Source organism: Chanos chanos, chromosome 10, assembly GCF_902362185.1.
Source record: "Chanos chanos chromosome 10, fChaCha1.1, whole genome shotgun sequence".
NCBI lineage: Eukaryota > Metazoa > Chordata > Actinopteri > Gonorynchiformes > Chanidae > Chanos > Chanos chanos.
In genome coordinates, this window is record NC_044504.1 from 27,540,841 (window position 1) to 27,559,636 (window position 18,796).

The 18,796-nt window shown below is 43.4% G+C and overlaps 1 protein-coding gene across 2 annotated transcripts in view; it reads right to left on the bottom strand.

The window, feature by feature from the left end:
• The window catches only part of bmpr2b (bone morphogenetic protein receptor, type II b (serine/threonine kinase)), a 37,790-nt gene that overhangs the window by 7,117 nt on the left and 11,877 nt on the right, over positions 1-18,796 (bottom strand). For both annotated transcript variants that reach the window (XM_030785923.1, XM_030785927.1), the window contains exons 2-7: positions 9,600-9,791; positions 9,204-9,380; positions 3,464-3,571; positions 3,069-3,160; positions 2,656-2,886; positions 559-673 (exon numbers count right to left, since the gene is read on the bottom strand). In XM_030785923.1, the coding sequence (XP_030641783.1) occupies positions 559-673; positions 2,656-2,886; positions 3,069-3,160; positions 3,464-3,571; positions 9,204-9,380; positions 9,600-9,791 (915 nt within the window). The remainder of the gene's footprint in view (positions 1-558; positions 674-2,655; positions 2,887-3,068; positions 3,161-3,463; positions 3,572-9,203; positions 9,381-9,599; positions 9,792-18,796) is intronic.

Below are 18,796 nucleotides of genomic sequence, written 5' to 3' on the forward strand. Positions count from 1 at the left end.
TCTGTGGTTTCCGGAGGCATTCCCGCAGGGTTGAAACACTACACTTTACACTGCCAAAGACCTGACTCACCACTGGACTATTCACCATCTACCTTGCACTTAAACGTAGTTTATTTCATTTTACGTCTAACGAGAAACAACCTCTCTTTTGTAAGGCTGGACCGGTGCCATGCGGCAGTAACCCTGGAGGAACTTGCTGGGTTAGAATGCATTTTGGGGTTAAAACTGTTTGGAGCGCATAATAACAGCGCTCTGTGTGAGGGTTATGAGTCTGGAGTCTGATACCTACTGATACATTCCTCCGCATGCCTTTCATGACTTACACCAGTTCAACTCTTTCTGTTCTCTCTCAGTGCTCTCCTCTTTTATACCAGTCTATACTGCCATGGGCCTAGAGTAGAAGGCTACTGGACCCATCCTCATACTTTACTTACAACTCTTCCGGTGCCCAACTGAGTTTGTTTTTATTTAACTTTTACTTCTTCTGGATGAATCCACTTTAAACAAGTCTGGAGTGTGTGTGTGTGAGTGTGTGAGTGTGTGTGTGTGTGTGTTTACCTCCTCTCAGGAGCTCTGTGTGGAGGTAGGCCAGGCCTCTGGTGACGGAGTGGGCCAGACGACAGCAGCTCACCCAGTCGCCTGTCTGCACACTCAGATACCGACACAGAGATCCCTGTTCAAATAAAACACAGACAAACAAACAGTTCCACAGTTAAACAGACTCCAACACAGTCAGTCACCTGTCTGCACACTCAGATACCGACACAGAGATCCCTGTTCAAATAAAACACAGACAAACAAACAGTTCCACAGTTAAACAGACTCCAACACAGTCAGTCACCTGTCTGCACACTCAGATACCGACACAGAGAACCCCATTCAAAAACACAGAGATACACAGTCTGTAACATACACAGTTACAGACAGAGAACACAGGTGTGCACACTGAGGACACACACACAGGTCATACATTACATTACACACAGAGACTGTAACTCCTCTCCACAACTGCAATGTTGTGGAGATGATGTAATGTTACAACGCAAATCCTAAATGCCAAGTTGTAATTCTACACACACACCAACGTCTAACTTCACCTCCCCACTGATTCCACAGTGCAACTCTGCTGTAAATCTTCACCTCCATCTGCACCTCCTAACTGAAATGCTCCTGTTCCTTCTCCTCCATCCCATCCTACATCTTCTCACTACATCTCACTGCTCCTCCTTAACTAACACATTCCAAAGACAATCTCATCAGCAAGAGTACAATGCTCCTCTCAACTGAAGTCATTCTGCACATTCAGTATTCATTTTCACTGTACATGAGGCACAGAGCTGGTCTTTTCCCACAGGAGTGAGCTGTTTTCCCCAGAACGCTGCCAATTTATTCATTCAGGGAACTCTCTTATCCACAACAGTATGTAAATAGTACATAAAATTCACAGGCAAACAACAATCAAACAACAAAGTCTACTCATTCAGCTGGAAGCTGGATGCTATTAAGCAACACATTTTGTGCAAAAACAAGCCCACAGTAAAACAGGGAGAAAAAAAAAAGTGTTATTGTAGACCCAGAGTGTCCTCTGCTCTAAAACCTGACTGGAGGAGAGTTCAGCATTTTGTGTGACCACTCCAGCACATTAAGCAAGCACGCGACAGGAGGGTGACCAACAATAAGCACATCTCTATTCTGACAAACACAACAGCAGAGGAGGAGAGGTGACAAAACAGGTTAGTGTATGGCAGGAGTCTGCATATTTCTAAGCGCAGGAAGTTCAAACATCATCTGCCTTAGTGTGTTATTATGACCCACGTAACACAGCAGACAGAGGGATAGAAAGACAGCACGAGAACGAGAGGGGGAGGGGGAGGGGGAGAGAGAGAAAGAAAGAAGAGAGAAGGAATAAAAGAAAAAGAGAGAGAGAAAGAAGAGAGAAGAAGTAAAAGAAAAAGAGAGAGAGAGAGAGAGAGAGAGAGAGATAGAGAGAGAGAGAGAAAGAAGATAGAAGAAGTAAAAGAAAGAGAGAGAAAGAAAGAGAGCGAGAGACAGAGAGAGAGAAAGAGAGAGGAGTAAAAGAAAGAGAGATAAGAGAGAAGGAGTAAAAGGAAGAGAGAGAAAGAAAGAGAGCGAGAGAGAGAGAGAGAGAGAGAGAGAGAGAGAGAGAGAGAGAGAAAGAAGAGAGATTTCTCCTATTTTTCCCTCGCATCTGTTTTTTTTGAGGAGTTTTTTCTTGCCCGCTATGAGGATCAAGTCAGGGGGTGCCACCCTGCTCTGGTTGTTGTAATCCTGTGGGCATGTAAAGCCCTTTGAGACTGTAAACAGTGATATTGGGCTTTAAATAAACTTGAACTTGAAGTTAGAAGAAGTAAAAGAAAAAGAGAGCGAGAGAGAGAGAGAAGGAGTAAAAGAAAGAGCGAGAGAGGGAGCAAGAGAGTGCAAAAAGGTAACATCCAGGACACAGTGCTCCTGAAATCCCAGCCCACCAGAATGATGGACAGAAATATCTATTTAGAAATCACAGCGCACGCCTGATACCTGACTCCATTGCCCGGTCTGACAGAAATAGCCCAGAGAGCAGAGCCAGCAGACCACGGAGACAAGGACAGCTGAAGACCGTGCGTGTGTGTGTGTGTGTGTGTCTCTGTTACTCACGTGAGGGTAATACTCCATAACCAGCAGGTATTCCATCCTCCCGTCCGCTGTGAGCCGTTCGTCTCCCACAATGAATCGCGCGATGTTCTCGTGCTCCATAAGCGGAATTCGGTAGATAGCTCGCTCGTTTACGAAGTTCTGTCGGTTAGCGTAGCTAAACACTTTCACCGCTACCGGCCGTTCGTCCAGAGAGCCTTTATACACGGAGCCATAACGCCCACGCCCAATAAGCTGTGAGAAAGAAAACCAGAATCACAATATTAGCGGTGACGCTAAAGCCTAGCAGAAAAAGACGCGAGTGCGATTCTGAAACAAATAACCAAAAGACATGTTTTTACCCAACTCAGTGTTACATAATTAACTAGCCAGAGTTTACAAAAATATAAGAAACGACAACGGTGATATCCACTTACCTCTAACAGCTTCAGACTGTCCAAATCCACACATGGCTCACACACTGCTGACTCCATCATATCCATGTTATGGAGACCTTGCTTACGATCTCCTGTAACACACACACACACACACACACACACACACACACACACGCACAGACACACAGACACACACACACAGACACACAGTCAAATCATGTTCCAGTGACGTATGTCAGTCTTCCTGCTTAGGTTCGTTTTTCTCCTTCATTTAATCAATCTTTATTAGCCTGAAAACCAACAGGTATCAGTGGTGGGAAGAAATAACCAGAACCATAAACATATCTGTACATAGGCAGCAGTCGACTGAGAGCGTGGCCACTATATTCTATGCACTGAACTTATTGAAAAGATCTGTTCTCTGTCTCTCTTACCTGTTAGCATGCGGTACCCAAAGAACAATGCCACAATGAGGACTGCCACCACAGAGACAGATGCCAAGGCAATCACTACTGTCTCTTCACGATACAGAGGAGGAGGGTCTGAGAGGAACACACAGAGAGAGAGAGAGAGAGAGAGAGAGAGAGAGAATGTTAATGCTGGGTTTTAAGGGCTTCATATGTTTGACAATGACAGAAAAAAGACCCAGTTTGATATTCAAGGCCAATAAAGATGCAGTGTATGGTTTGTACTCGTGCACAAGCACACAAACACACACACACACACACTGATCTCTGTGTGCGTGTGTAGGAGAGAGAGAGAGAGAGAGAGAGAGAGAGAGCACATGTATGTGGGTGAAATCAAAGACAGTACAGGACCTTGGAGCATCCACATCCCTTTTAGGACAAAAATGCAACAAAGAGGTTTGGACCTGTCATTGAAAGATGACTGTAGAAAAGCTTCAACACACACACACACACACGCGCGCGCGCGCGCACACACACAGAGTAACTGCAGCACTAGCTGATTCTACTGCAGAGGAGTTTCAGGTGTCTATGGGAAGATCAATAAATGAAATCCAAGCCTTAGTGCCAAACCGATCCTGATATTGCTCTCAAACACACACACACACACACACACACAGAGGGGCAGACGCTCAGAAATGTATGTTAGCACAACCTCCCTTATTTTCTCTTTCTCAACAGACACACACACACCCACACACACATTCTTTGTTTACGTGTGGTGGAGCCAACAGTATTTGTTCTGGAGGCTGACTGTCTGACTCCAGACACACTCCCACTCCACTTCCTCTTCCTCTGCCCTTCGTCACTCCGCGGCTGACGCTCCTCTCCTCCGCATTCCTCATCTCTCATTCTCTTTCCACCTCCAGCAATCTTTCATTACCCTCCTTTCCCACACAGGCTTTCTGTCTGTCTCAATACCATTCTCTATATGCCAACTCAACGTTCATGTGTGTAAAAAAAAAAAAAAGGGGGCTTCACATTTGCCTTCCAGAGTGATTCATGTAAATCCAATTGTCTTCCTCTTCCTGTCTCTTGTCATTTCTAAGGTTGGCTTGCTCTACACAAATAACCATTAACTCTCGTGTTCGATAATCAGGGTCCGCATTTTAAACCGTTTGTTTTAATAAAGAATAAATAAACAAACAAATGTCGTGTCTGCTGGAGGGGGCTTTTCGACCCCCCGAACCCCACCTGCCCCTCTCTCTCTCTCATAAATAAATGAATAAATAAAGGAGTGTGAACACAGGTTTAGTTCCTCTCTGTACAGGATTCTATTACTGTGAGACGTGCTCTCTGGGACAAAGATTAGACTTTCATTAAAAGTCAAGCAATGCTTTCACACACCAGTGACACAAACTCTGTCAGAGTGTGTGTGTGTGTGTGTCTATACCTGTGTATCAGATTTACAGCCTGACACTGGTCACTTAGTTCACAGCACATGGACACACACACAGTTTCTGTAGATAGTGTGTGTGTTTGTGTGTTAGTTATGCCTGTCGTTTACCAAAATTCAACACTGCCCTGAGGAGCCACTGTTTCAGTCCACAGCTTCAGTAACTATTCTCTTTCTCAATCCTCTTTTCCTTACAAAAGACGCCTGAGCATCGCACTACGAATTCTGTAAATATAGAAAATATAAGATTATCTTTCCCCTCTGTCTCCTGTCAAACACACGCAAGCATGCACAGACACACACACCCACACGTTTTAACTCAAATAAGGACATATATCAACTTGCGAACAAATAAACCTATGTTCTGTAATAGCACAGACACAAATACAGTCATTATACTATGGAGGTGAAATAGACAAACCATTAAAACCACACCCAACACAATACAGACAGACAGACACACACACACACACAGAGCTTTGTCACTGTAATGGCTTGTAAAACTATTTAAAACACCCTCCCAGGTCTCACTGAGGTGTGTTAATCAAGTCAAAACACTGTGGTGTAACCTGACACCAACCTGCCTCTTTCCACTTTGGAACGTCTGCGTGTTCACACATGAGCGCGCGTGTACACACACACACACACACACACACACAATGTATATAAAAAAAGAAGCTCTTTGGAATGTAAAAAGCTCAGTCTAGTTTCCTCCTTTTGGATACAAACAGGTTTTTAATTAGGCAGAACATTTTTTTTTTCTTTCACTCTCTCCCCTAGAGTTTAGGTTCTGCTAAAATAGATGGAGGAAAGGAGTATGTTAATGATATACGAGACAAAAACTGAGAGAGAGAGAGAGAGAGAGAGAGAGAGAAGGAGAGGGAGAGAGAGATTTATGATTTCTGTATAAATTGTTTAAATTTATTTAAACTTTACAATAAAAGCCCCAGCTAGATTAATTAATCAGATTATATATATGTGTGTGTGTGTGTGTGTGTGTGTGTGTGTGTGCGTGTGTATGTATGTATAAACATATATATATTTGTGCGTGTCTATGTGTACACACACGCATGCACAGTCATATTAAACAGCATTAGACAGGCTGCACAGAATAAGGAGTGACTGAGATCGTGCTGTGGATCCTTGAAACCACAGCACCGCAATGCTACAGCAAATTTAAGAAGCTCATTCATTCAGTAACAGGCACTATCTTCACAAAACCAATACCAGACACACACACACACACACACGCGCCAGGTAGCTGTTGTAAAGCAGACTGACACAAAAGGGGTGTGTTTGGACAAAAAGTGTAAGGTAAGTTTTAACAAATCCAACAAGAGGAAACATGCTGGAGTCTTCTGGGTGAGAAGATGGATGTTCTGTTGTACACCTGAGAAGGATGTGCTGTAAAAATGTTCACAATAAGAGGCTGAGTGATGGGATGCTAGACAGAGAGACAGCCTCATGGCTGTTTGGTCCTGTACAGTCATGATAATTAGGCCTGTCAAAACAATTGCCCTACCACTGCTTCTGAAAATCCCCAGCACAACATTTTCAGGGCTGTCTGTGTGTTTGTGTGTGTGTGTGTGTGTGTGTTTGTGTGTGTGTATTTTTTGCACTACTTTTCAATTTGATTTGAAGTAGCCTAAAGCTTGCCTACGGCACGGTGCTTCTGTGTGCATTTGCAGTAAGAGCGCATCTCTGTTTGTCTGCCTCACCCAGTCAAACTACCTCCACCTCCTCCATCAAATTCTCGCCGTCGACAGGAGTCTTACTCTCAACTTAAGAGAATGGGCTTATGCTTCGGGGGGGGGTTAATGAAAGGAGAAATGGGAGAGTGACGAGGAATGACATCCCCGTGTAAGCAAACTGTTTCCTAAAATTTAAGCCGCTCATTTCACAGTTTTTCACAGTTTTTATGTTGATACAAAAAAAACTACCTGTCAGAGCATACAGAATCAGCCGCCAGCCTGTTTACTCTGTGCTCCATTACGGGTAACGCAACACTCTGATTCTTCAGTTGTTGGCACTTGTACTACCCTTCCCTGCAGTAATATGGACAAACATGATTGACTAACTCAAAAGTTTTCATTTATGGAATGTCCATGTGCTCCAACACACCCGTGGGATGATATGATATAGCGCTTTCGAGGAGGGGCTTGGACTACATCACCACAACATCACAAACGATACTTTGTTATTACTCCATGGCCATTGATGGGCAAATCTGCGGTTATCGTAACTTATTCCCATTTATACAGAAATGCACAAGTTTATGTAATCAGGACCATCAAAACCAGAAATGAACAGAATCGAAACTGAAAATCTGTTTACTGATGTAAAGTTTAAACATATGACAGATGGAATTTTTTCATTTTATTATTTAAGGTGATCACTATTATTTAAGGTCCACCCACTCAAATGTACATTTTAAAAACATAATCGCTTGCACGCTAAAAAATTATTTCTCGATTGAAGTTTTATTTTAACATCTGTTGTAAAGGTTGTAAAGCGCTGGTTTGAACTCTGAAGTCTGTATTATACTGGCAATGTGGAGTTGTGTTTTGTTTTTTTTACAGTCTTTTTTTTTTGCTTGGTCTCTCTTTTGTTTGTTTGTTTGTTTACTGTGATATATAGGAATATGTAGCTCCCTGGTGAGGCATACTGCATGACTTTCAGTTTGGAAAAAAAACAAAAATAAGAGAAGATTCATATTTCATACTTCTCTCACAGAGACTGAACATCACACCTTGGTTTAAGGCTTCAGCTCGGAGAAATCTCTTGATTATCCCCAATGAAAAAATGATCTTTCTACTCTCCAAAGGGATGGGGCTGGTAACAAAAGCATTTCCAGGACATCTACATTACACAATGACTTTTGGGTTGTGTTTCTCCTAAATTAGAGGTGATGACTCAGTGGACTCACAGGTGTAAAATCTGTATCTACAGCAAATGAAAAATACCTGGTCCTCTATGCCATCCTTAAAACAGCGAGCAGGTAACTTTGAAACTCATATGTAAAACAAGACAAGAACCCAAAGTTAGTAATTACCCAACTTACATCTTTCCTATGTCTCTCTGTGTTTTTACAGTGCTAACATAAATTGTTTCTGTGTGTGTGTGTATGCGTGTGTGTATGTGTTGTGTGAGTGAGTGAGTAAGAGAGAGCGAGAGCGAGAGCGAGAGAGAGAGAGAGAGAGAGAGAGAGCGAGAGATAGAAAGAGAGCGTGAGAGAGAACTGAGGAGGGGCTGAGCCATACAGATTGGGCAAAAAGAACCAATCATCTGTGCTGTCTGCCAGGCAACAGTCTAAGAGAGGCAGCTGATTGGTTGAGACTAAAGTCTCTCTCTTAAAAGTTTAGCCATGTCCCAGTTTACCCAATCTGGGCCCCCCAAAACAACAGGGAGACCCCCATCATACAAACACAATGAGATTCCTCTCTTCTCATTAAGGAAAAGGGCATTTCTTCACCGCAGGAAAAGTAGTTTCCCCAGACGTACAGGACTCTTCCAACAATGTTTTTCTTTGCTAAAATGTTGCACAAGAGGAACATTTTGTCCATTTGTTTGTTTTTCTCTTGAGACGTGCCCTGGATTTTGATTTTTTTTTTTTTTTTTTTTTTGTAAAGAGGGTGCGAGATGAAAGCATTTGAAAAGTCAGTCCCCCTGTTGAGCTGGGTGAGAAGAGCTCTCTCCTCAGAGATTTGACTGTCAGGGCTCTGGTTTTATCTCACTAATGTGAGACTGTAAAAAGAAAAAGAAAAAACTGTTCTTTCTTCTCTGTATTGTGCGCCTGGCAGTTTATACAGAGTGACTTGTGACTTCGTCTGATTCTACGACAGTCAAGGACAACTGCCTCTATATGCACAAACACACACAAAAAAAAACCCAGTACAAATGTTCTGTTTAGCAGTAGGTTGTTAAAGAGCAGTATGTTTATCTGACAGAGCCAGACTGTGATCAAGTCCCTAAACACATATCACCGCTCAGTGTTCAATGCGCACTGTTAAAGGGACAAGAGAAGACAAGAAGAGACATGAGAATGCTTTATGATGAGGAACAAGAAGAGAGAGGAGTTAAGAGGATGAGTGAGATAACAGCATTAGGCTGAGAGAGACAGGGAGAGACAAAAGACAGAGAGACAAACAGTACAAGGACTTGGTCACCGTAGCGACGACGAGGGAGTTTAGAAGTTAATGGTTAATGTTTTAGGGAGAGTATGGGAGATTAAATCAGGGAGAGAGAGAGAGAGAGAGAGAGAGAGAGAGAGAGGGAGGCATGTTAAGGAGTCAAAGACAGTCAGTGAAGACTCACGTATAGGCTGGGCACTGGTGGGCAGAGGAACCCAGTTCTCAGTGAAGTTAACGTTACACATGTCAGTGCTGCAGCAGCAGAAACGATAGGTGCCATTTTGGATATGAGAAGGTGTGGTTGTTACCACGCAACGGTCGTCATGGCAGTCCTGCTGATCGCCAATGTGAGTCCAACAGCCTGAGAGCAAAACACAACAAACTGCGTTAGAGAGAGAGAGAGAGAGAGAGAGAGTTTGTTCATGTGTGTGCACATATTTGGTATACAAAGGTTGTGTGAGTATGTTTAGTCTCCAGAGGCTGACACTATGTGAGAGTTTAAGGCAATGAAGCAGATGCTGTGAGTTAGTGTGTGTGTGTGTGTGTGTGTGTGTGTGTGTGTGTGCGCGTGCATTCTAACCTTGTTTGACCAATCGGATGTCTCCGTCTCTTGTTTTGCCCCATAGTCCGTAGCAGCGGCTGCCTTTACTGCAGCGAATAGTGTTATTACTCTCTCCAGACGCCCGCAAATCCACAGTTCCCACAGCACGCTGCTCTAGGTACTGCTGCTGCTGGTCAGCAAAGGCACACTCCACCACATCCCTCTGAGCAGCTAAGAGACAGAGAGAGAGAGAGAGACTTAAGTTTTATAACACATTTGCCTTATCAATCTGCTCTTTGAGCCAAGTTCCAGGCCATCATATCTGAAAAACACACACACACACACACACACAAGGCAATTCTTCTCACCAGCAGCAAAAAGCAACTGTGACTGAAGTAAGAAGAAAGACATGCCTAAGAGCAAAATCTATATCTCACACACACACACACACAAAAATCACCAAAAGAATAAATAAACCCACACAAATCAAACTAAAATGTCTCTACATAAATATGTCTCCTAAGCCGCACAAGCCTCTTTAAGGGGTCAGAGTTCACCCTTATTAAACAGCTCATCCTATTTAAACCTCTTAGCAGTCTTCCTAAGCACTCCCCTTTAATGGAAAAAAAAAGTCATCTTTTTATCTGTGTATTACCTCGAGAAATACCACAGCCTCACACAAACCCCACTGTTTACAGCTTTGAGGATGTTAACTCCTATAATCTTTAACATTATACATCACAGCCAATGAAACATATCATATTCTCATCCTCAGGGCCGTCTTAAGGTAAGAACAAGTGTCTGGAAAGATTAACAATGTGTGAGTTTTTCCTCTGTGGCTGGATTTCTTACAGATAGTTTTTGAGAGTTATGAAAAAGTGTGTGGTGTGGATTTTATGTGTTTTTGTTTTCGAGGACATTAGAGATGAAACAAATCAAATATGAGAGCAGGTGAAATAATGGAGCCCCCCCACCCCCCCCCCCATTTTATCTGCACACAACAGAACACCTGGGTTCAGCTCTCTGCACCTGCTGCTTCCCAGTGAATGAACACACACACACACACACGCACGCGCACACAACTCTATTATGGAGCTTCCAGTAAGTCAGTGATGACAACAGTGTGGGGGTGGGAATAGTTTAAGGAAAATGAGCCTCCAGTCTCTCTCTCTCTCTCTCTCTCACACACACACACACACACTGGCCAGGTCACACTTCACACTGGAGAGAGAGAGAGAGAGAGAGATTAATCCTCCGCATTTTGCTCTGTGCCGTATCTCTCTCTGTCTCTCTGCCTCTCAGCACCTCCCTGTCTCTGTCATGCAAATAGCCAGGCTGAGAGCAGACTGTCCACACCATGTCAGGCCCGCTGAAGGCATGGGGCCATGCTTTATTCTGTGTATCTGAGTGAGTGTGTGTGTGTGTGTTGGCCCCAGACTGTGTGAATGTGCTGGATAGCCCCGGGGGAGGGCTTTGTGTCCCTGAGACCACTGCCCCACACACACACACACACACACACTCAAGCTGTCACACTTGGCAGAGTGTGCAGGAGCTCTGGTTGTGTTTGGACACTGCAGGTCTCCTCATTAAAGCTGTTAAAACACCATGCTCTCAACTCCCCATCTCACTACTTCACACACAGTGCAGCAGCAATGAGCAGAGGGTAGAAAGTTTACGACAAGAGTCCAGCCTCTCAAGACCCCACACCCTCTCTCACACACACACACACACACACACACACACACACAGAGCGAGAGAGAGAGAGCAAGCGAGAGAGAGAGCGAGAAGTAAGTCTAAGTCTACTCTCATTATGTTATGTGTTCTTGCCTGTCCACAGTCCACAGAGTGTTGAGGAAACAGACAAGCTGTCTACCCTCAGAGGGTGTGTGTGTGTGTGTGTGTACGCCTGCTGGGAAGCAGGGATGTGAATGCATTGATGTGTCCACGCTGTGCAGGCATTTGCATCTGCGTGCGAGTAAGAGCTAAGCTATGCCACTCTGAGTGTGTATACAGCAATGGATTTGTATGTATGTATGGATTTGTATATATGTATGTGTGTATGTATCTGTATGTATGCATTGTTGTGTTCTGATCTTTGTGTGTATGTGCATTTCAAAATAAAGTCGGTATGTTCCAACGTTCTAAGCTCTGTATAAGTGTGTGTGTGTGTGTGTGTGTGTGCGCAGAGAGGGAGGTCATTAGTCGCGACTGTTTCCTGTAATTTGGGTGAAAAGGCACTGGATAGGACACTGGCCAAAAAAATCCAGTGCTCTGGCACAGGCGCACACACGCATGCACGCACACACACACCCCGCCTCTTTAAATAAACAACACACAGACTACGGCTCCAGGAAAAGGTCTGGGTCTGAGCTGTGCTGGTGTGTGAATCAGGACACACACACACACTCTCTTCAGTGCTTATGCCTTTATTGGTTTGCTCTCTTGTTTTAATCTCTGTTGTCCTCATGTGTCATTTTTAATCAAACGTATTGTCCCGCAGGAAACATCAATACCAGAAAATAATAAAAATGCAGATTTTTCTCATTTTCTTTTCTCTCACAAAGACAGTAAAACCTCTCTCTCTAACTCTCTATCCATGCTGTATTTGTGTAAACAGTCGTATAAGAAGGTCAAAGGTTTCTGTGGCTTCTTGGAACTCCTCTGGGTGGCAGGGGGCGCACATGCCTGCTGAAGCAGTGTGTGTGTGTGTGTGTGTGTGTGTGTGTGTGTGTGTGTGTTGGGGGGGTGGGGAGCCAAGAGATTATGTACACAGACAGCACTGCGTTCCCAGGGGTATGCCCATGTTTGTGTGTATGTGTGTGTGTGAGAGAGTGGGTTTTGAGGGGGGGGGTTGCTCTGCTACTGGTTATGCCCCAGTTGAAGGTCATCTCAGCTCATCATTCCTAAAAACACAGAGGACAAATAGTCTGTCTACACATGGCTCATTAAGAACCTTCAGTCCCAATACACACACACACTCACACACAATATCTACACTAAGGAAAAATATTTCATAATCTCAGCGGTTTTCATGGGTAAATTAACTCTAACTCAGGTAAAAGATGTTTTACTCTTCTCATCTGGGAGTCAACCTGAGGAGGATGGACTTCTACTCCTGAAATCAGGGTTCTTCTACAGCTGTATTCTTGTAGAAGCCTGAGGAAGTTTTCCTCTGTCTCTCCAGGCATGCTCACTGAAAGCCTTAGCCTTGGGCTTCTGTTAAGCTGCTTTGTGAAAATGTTTTTTGTTCAGAGCTCTAAACAAATAAAACTGGAACAAACTGCCTTTCTCAAGGTCAACCAGCCGGGACACACAGAGTTTAATTCCCCACGAAACCATAGAGGCCAAGAAGTTTTCAGGAGCTGCCAAACACAACTCTTTCACTGAACTCTGTCTGAAGTTGTTCAGTCTTACACACACACACACACACACACACAGATCTTCTCACAGATCGAGCCTGGAAAGACACTAAAACATCACTGCTAATCATATCACACCACAGCACTGGCAAGTGGCCGTTACAGCTGCAGATACACCACTGTTGTTCTCCCTCCCTGCCTCCCTCTCTCTCTCACACACACACACACACACACACACACACACACACACACACACACACACACACACACACACACTCACTCACACAGAGGAGAAATAAAGAAAATGATGTGGAGAGGGAAAAAAAAACATGTTTCAGAGTTTTGCTTTTGAAATTTTGCATGTTCCACTGTGGGCACAGATGTGTGTGTGTGTGTGTGTGTGTGTGTGTGAATGACTTGGGCTTTAATCACACCAGTGAGTCCACTCTGTAATGCGTTAGCATCATGTCATTAATGCATTTTCGCTGCACTTCCTAATGGCCATGTCTACTCCCTTCTGAGAATGCCATTTTCCAGGACAAAATTAGCCTGTTTATCTCTGAGCAGTTTATAGAGTCCAGAGTGGAGAGAGAGTGGCAGTGCATTTCAAAAACAAAACAAAACAAAAAAACAAAAAAAAAACGGAAAGGAAAAAACAAACAAACAAAATAAACAGGAGGGGGTTGACTGAAAGTGTTATTTTCTCTGAGAGTGTTATTTTCTCTGACATATTCCACAATGATTAAAATCATTCATCATCACTGTAATGACATATTAATGTTAGCCATCAGTTTAACCAGTGAAGCTGCAATCCAGTGCCTTTTATGTTATTTATAATACTAGTTTGGTATGAATATTGAGTAGAGAAATTGGGAACTAATTGTGCAAAAACATTGGGATGGAGAAACAGAGGAGAGTTTAGATTGAGAAGGAAAAAAACAAAAACAAAACTGAGGTCAGGAGAAAAAAGGTTTTGTCTCCAGGTCTCCAACTCTCGGAGCAATCACCACAAGGGAAGAGTGATGGGAGACTTTACTTTCAGTACCACATTTCCCCACACGCACACACACACACAAACGCACACACGCATACACACACGCATGCATACACACACACACACAAACACACGCACACGCACACCAGCACACACACACACGCATTCACGCACACAACTGTACATGTACTGCAGGAGTCCCAAGAGAAACACACAGAGCTCACACGTCAAGCATTAAAAGGAACAAGCATGACAGATTCCCCCCTCTCTCTCATCCCTGCCAAACCACCACACAAAGAAAGAAAAAATGACATAAACCAAGCGTTGGGAAAGAGAGCGCTTTGACAAAATGTCACCTGTTATCTCCGTCTTCTCAAGCCGCACGCTTTCTAACGGGAGCTTACGCAGGGATCCTGACATGACAAAACCGAAAAAGGTGGAGATTTGTTTTTTTAAATATGATTCTGAGTCGAGTTCTGTTTACGGAACCCTTTGTCCTGATTCCATTTCCTAGACAAATCAATCGTGCAGAGTTTATGTTTAACCCTTTCTAAACCAGCCGGGCGTTTAAGAGTGACGCTGGGCTTCGCTGGTCTCAAAGTTATATTCAAAGCTATATAGGTTTCTTTTTCTGTCTCTTAATTTGTCTGACGCATTGCTTGCGCTTTAAAAGCATGCAGATATCAATAAGATCACGTTTCAGACAGCCCTTGCTTCTCTAGTGGTTTTGCCCAGGCTAACTCCAGTAGAACATCACTGCTGTAGTCCACAGTAACAGTAAAGCTCCACTGGTCAATATCACTGGATCAATAATTGCCCAGTTCGTAGCTTACTGTCATTGCGCCTGCTATTTCATGTTGACATGAGCCTGCACGTAATGTCTGTGTAAGATCACATGACCACCACAACATGTTGGTGTAATTAGCCCCTGACCCAATCTGTGCTCCCTCTCTACCAGGGCAGCTGGCCAAGAGATGCTCGTATGTATGTGTGTGTGTGTGTTTAAGAGACGACTGGGGTCAAGAGGCTCAGCCTGTCTAGACCCCTCCTTAAACACACACACACACACACACACACACACACACACACAGACAGCTATGCGTTAGCACTGCAGGGGGTCCTAAAGCTGCTTTGGCTAAGAGAAAAGACTAGCCTCTCTACATCTGGATCTTCCTCTATGTGTGTGTGTGTGTGTGTGTGTGTTTCTGGGTGTTTGGGTGGAAGGACAGAGATTACCCAAAGCAGGTGACTATGTAAGAACAAACAAGAGAGGTGTGTGTGACTACAGCATCTGAAAGTGTCTTCGTATAGGACGAGAGGGAGAGAGAGAGAGAGTTTTGAAGTGGCAGTTCCAGTGGAACAGTGGGATTCAATAGTGTATTTCTGTAAGCTAAATGAGTCCACATATCCTTTGTTACAGGGCTATACTATTAAATGCTAAGAACAAGCAAATAAAAATCACTAACGCAAACATAAGCAATCCTGCCTCCACAACACAGCTCTTTGAGTGTGTGTAACCATGGAAACAGATGTCACACGCACTGGGGTCCAGTCTCTAGGGCCACAGGTCAGCGGTGTACACATATATATATATATATATATATATATATATATATATATATATATATATATATATATATATATATATATATATATATATGTTCTACTGAAATAACAGACAGGACTAAGCTTTGTAGTGGAGCACAGGAAGTTCAAGTTTATCTTTACAGACACAGGCAAAGAACAAAAAGGGAAAAAGCAATAGGCTGTCAGGCCAATTTGGTTTCATCGTCTTTCTCCAGTTTAAAAAGAGAGAGAGAGAGAGAGAGAGAGAGAAAGAGAGAGAGAAGAAAGAGATTGCTTTTATCTTCTGAAGGGACCGACAGAAAGACATATGTGTGGGTTGAAACTGTTCCAAACTGATCTCCTGTTTTCAACTAATGCCAGAGCCTAACTGAGAAATCACTGCTGTGATGTGTGTCACTCCTTAGTCACTCGTCTTCAGAAGATAATGAATTACTCACGCTGATTTTATCATGTCTGAGGAGCACGTGGACACACACACACACACACACACACACTTCTCTCAGACTGCGTCACTGGGAAACAGGACTCCCTCTTTTCTGATGCTCTCTCTGAATCATTCCCTTCCTTGAAATATAACTCTTGTCTTTTGCAACATTCATGTTGTCAGACATCTACAGAAACATGGCCCACTCTCTTCTGGTGCTCTGCCCCGCCCCCCCTCTCTCTGTCATACCGTTCCAGGAAACAAAGAACTCTGAGGCAGTTTCAATCAAAGCGCGCACACACACACACACACACACACACATACAGACTGTTATCTAAGACTGTGACATACAAACACACACCAGGAAAGGAAAACAGTTCTCACACTCCTCAAGACTTTCTCTTGAAACACACAATTCTTGTTTCAGGCCCTCTCCAGACAGACCGAACCTACAGACTGGCAAAGTCTCTCTGGTTGGCACACCATCCGCTCAGGCCAACACCCATCTCCCTCCCACGCATTACGACAGCAGCCCTTAAAGAAATGACCCAATAATCTTGTACCACAGGAAAAGCTCACAGCCGCATGCTGCCTCCCAGGTTTTCATTAGGAATTCTAAACACGGCTTACAAACACATCCCAAAAGCTGATGGAAGCGCTCAGTCTGTGAAATATCAGCAGGTCAATGTTGTTTTAGCCAAGATGGCCAACTAACATTTTCCGTCAAACTCAGAGTAAGACATATGTGAGACAGATTTACTTGTATAAGGCTTCCAATGCTTATTAATGTCTGTGTATACAGAAAAGGTCTACAGACAAACCCCTCTTAGTGTGTGTGAGTGCGTCAGAGAGATTAATAAACACAGCGTAAATACGACAGATAGGGTGAGACCAAGCGAGGAAATAATGACTGGTTTTTTTAATGACAACAAGTTGATTATCAAAGTATCACCGTCTAAAAAAAAAAAAAAAAAAAGCTTTGCTTAATGAGCTTTGCTTGCTAAGACACAAACTCCTGAATAGATCACGCATGGAAAAAAAAAAAAAAGATTAACTTGACATTCTTGCTACGGCACAGGTAGCATTATTTGCTTGAATTTAATCGTAGTAATGTAATTAATATGCATTGAATAATAACAGTCAACAGCTCAACCGCGTTTAAAAGGTTAAGGTAACACGCGGCTAATCAGAACAGTGTGGGCCTTATCCCTCTGAAGGACAGAAAGAAAAACTGGGCTATACAAACTGGCTGATTGAGGTTCTTCTTGTTCACAGTTACAGTAACTACTGATCTATCCATGGATAACAAGCTTAAAGCCAGTATCATGACAGACGAGTGTGTGAGTCCTGAAATTTTAAGAGTCTCTGTGTCAGTTTTCTGGATATTTCTACCATCGCTCAGCAGTATCACCAGGTCAGTGGAACCAGTGGAGTTTTAAGATCCTGCTCTCTAGTAGTAGTGTACTCTAGTAATGGGTAAAGTTTTCAAAATGATCACATTTAAGGACACCCCCACCCCCCACTAATTTTGATGTCATTACACGCTCAATTTCTAACCTGCAAAACAGTGCACAGAAAATCAACCATGGAGTGATCTTCATTTGTAGCCTGTAGCACGTGCAGGTCTGGACAAGAGTCCGACAAGTTGAGAGCTCTTCAAGGGTATCCTTCCAAATCCACAACATTTTTCAGACAAAGACAGAGAGCAGGAGAGAAAGAGAGAGAGAGGGGGGCATTGAAACTTGACTGGGCTGTTTGTCCAAGGTCAGCGATGATACCTCTTTCTAAAGCTTTTAGTTTTTCTCTCTTACTTTCTCTCTTCTGTCTGCTCAGAATATGTCACCTCTCACTTTCAAACCAAAGGTAAGAATCCTTTGAATAAATATAACATAGCTGCCAAACATATTTGTTTTGTTTTGTTTTTTTAGTGCTTTACTTCAATTATTAAAAAAAAAAAAAAAAGAACAAGAACAACAAGTCGACAAAAAGAATGATCGCTTGTTCTCTGCATTGAAGGTTGAGTCTGAAACGTGACCGTTTCTGTGTCTTAATCATCACAGAAACTTCTGGAGTTTTAACAAGAAGGCCATTAAACATGCGTATTAACACAGACGCTCGTCTTGAAAACTGAGAAGGTTGCTGACACTTTGGTTTAGACTGATTCTAATTATAGCCCATCCACACACACACACACACACACACACACACACACACATACATACATACACACATACACCTTGAGTGATGAGACTTATTCAAGGCAGAGTGCCCACCCCCCCCCCAAAAAAAACACCTTCCAAGACAGTAACAAATACTTCGTAACTAAAAGTAAAGCATGCACTCTTCCCTCTTGCCCTTTTCCCCCTCTTCATCTCATGCTCTCTCTCACTCTCTGATGGAGGGAGAGGAGGATTAGAGGGCTAGACTGCCTTGGGTTTGCCTGGAGGGAGCTGTTGGAGACATGGATGAGAGAGACAGCGGGACAGGTGGAAGGAGAGAGGAGAGTTTCTTATCATCACATTATCAAGCGCTTTGACTGGATGTTTTTTTTCATTGTTGGGTTTTTCTGTGTTTTGATATTATCACTGCTTTGTTAATGTGAGCCAGGGAGTGTTATGTCCACAAAACAATCTGATTCACACTGAAAGGGGGTGATGGGGGCAGGTGGGGGTGTACTGAGAGGACTAGAGGGAAAAGAAGGAGGAGCAGGAGGTGATTAAGGCCTAAACAACAGCCTCGCTGTCTAACTCATACACAACTAATAAACCACCTCCCTATCCACAGGCCCTCACTGTACTGGAGACTGACTGGATGGTGAACTGGTTTGAGGCATTTACAAGCTGTAGGCAATATCTGAGTCTTGTAACTGCCT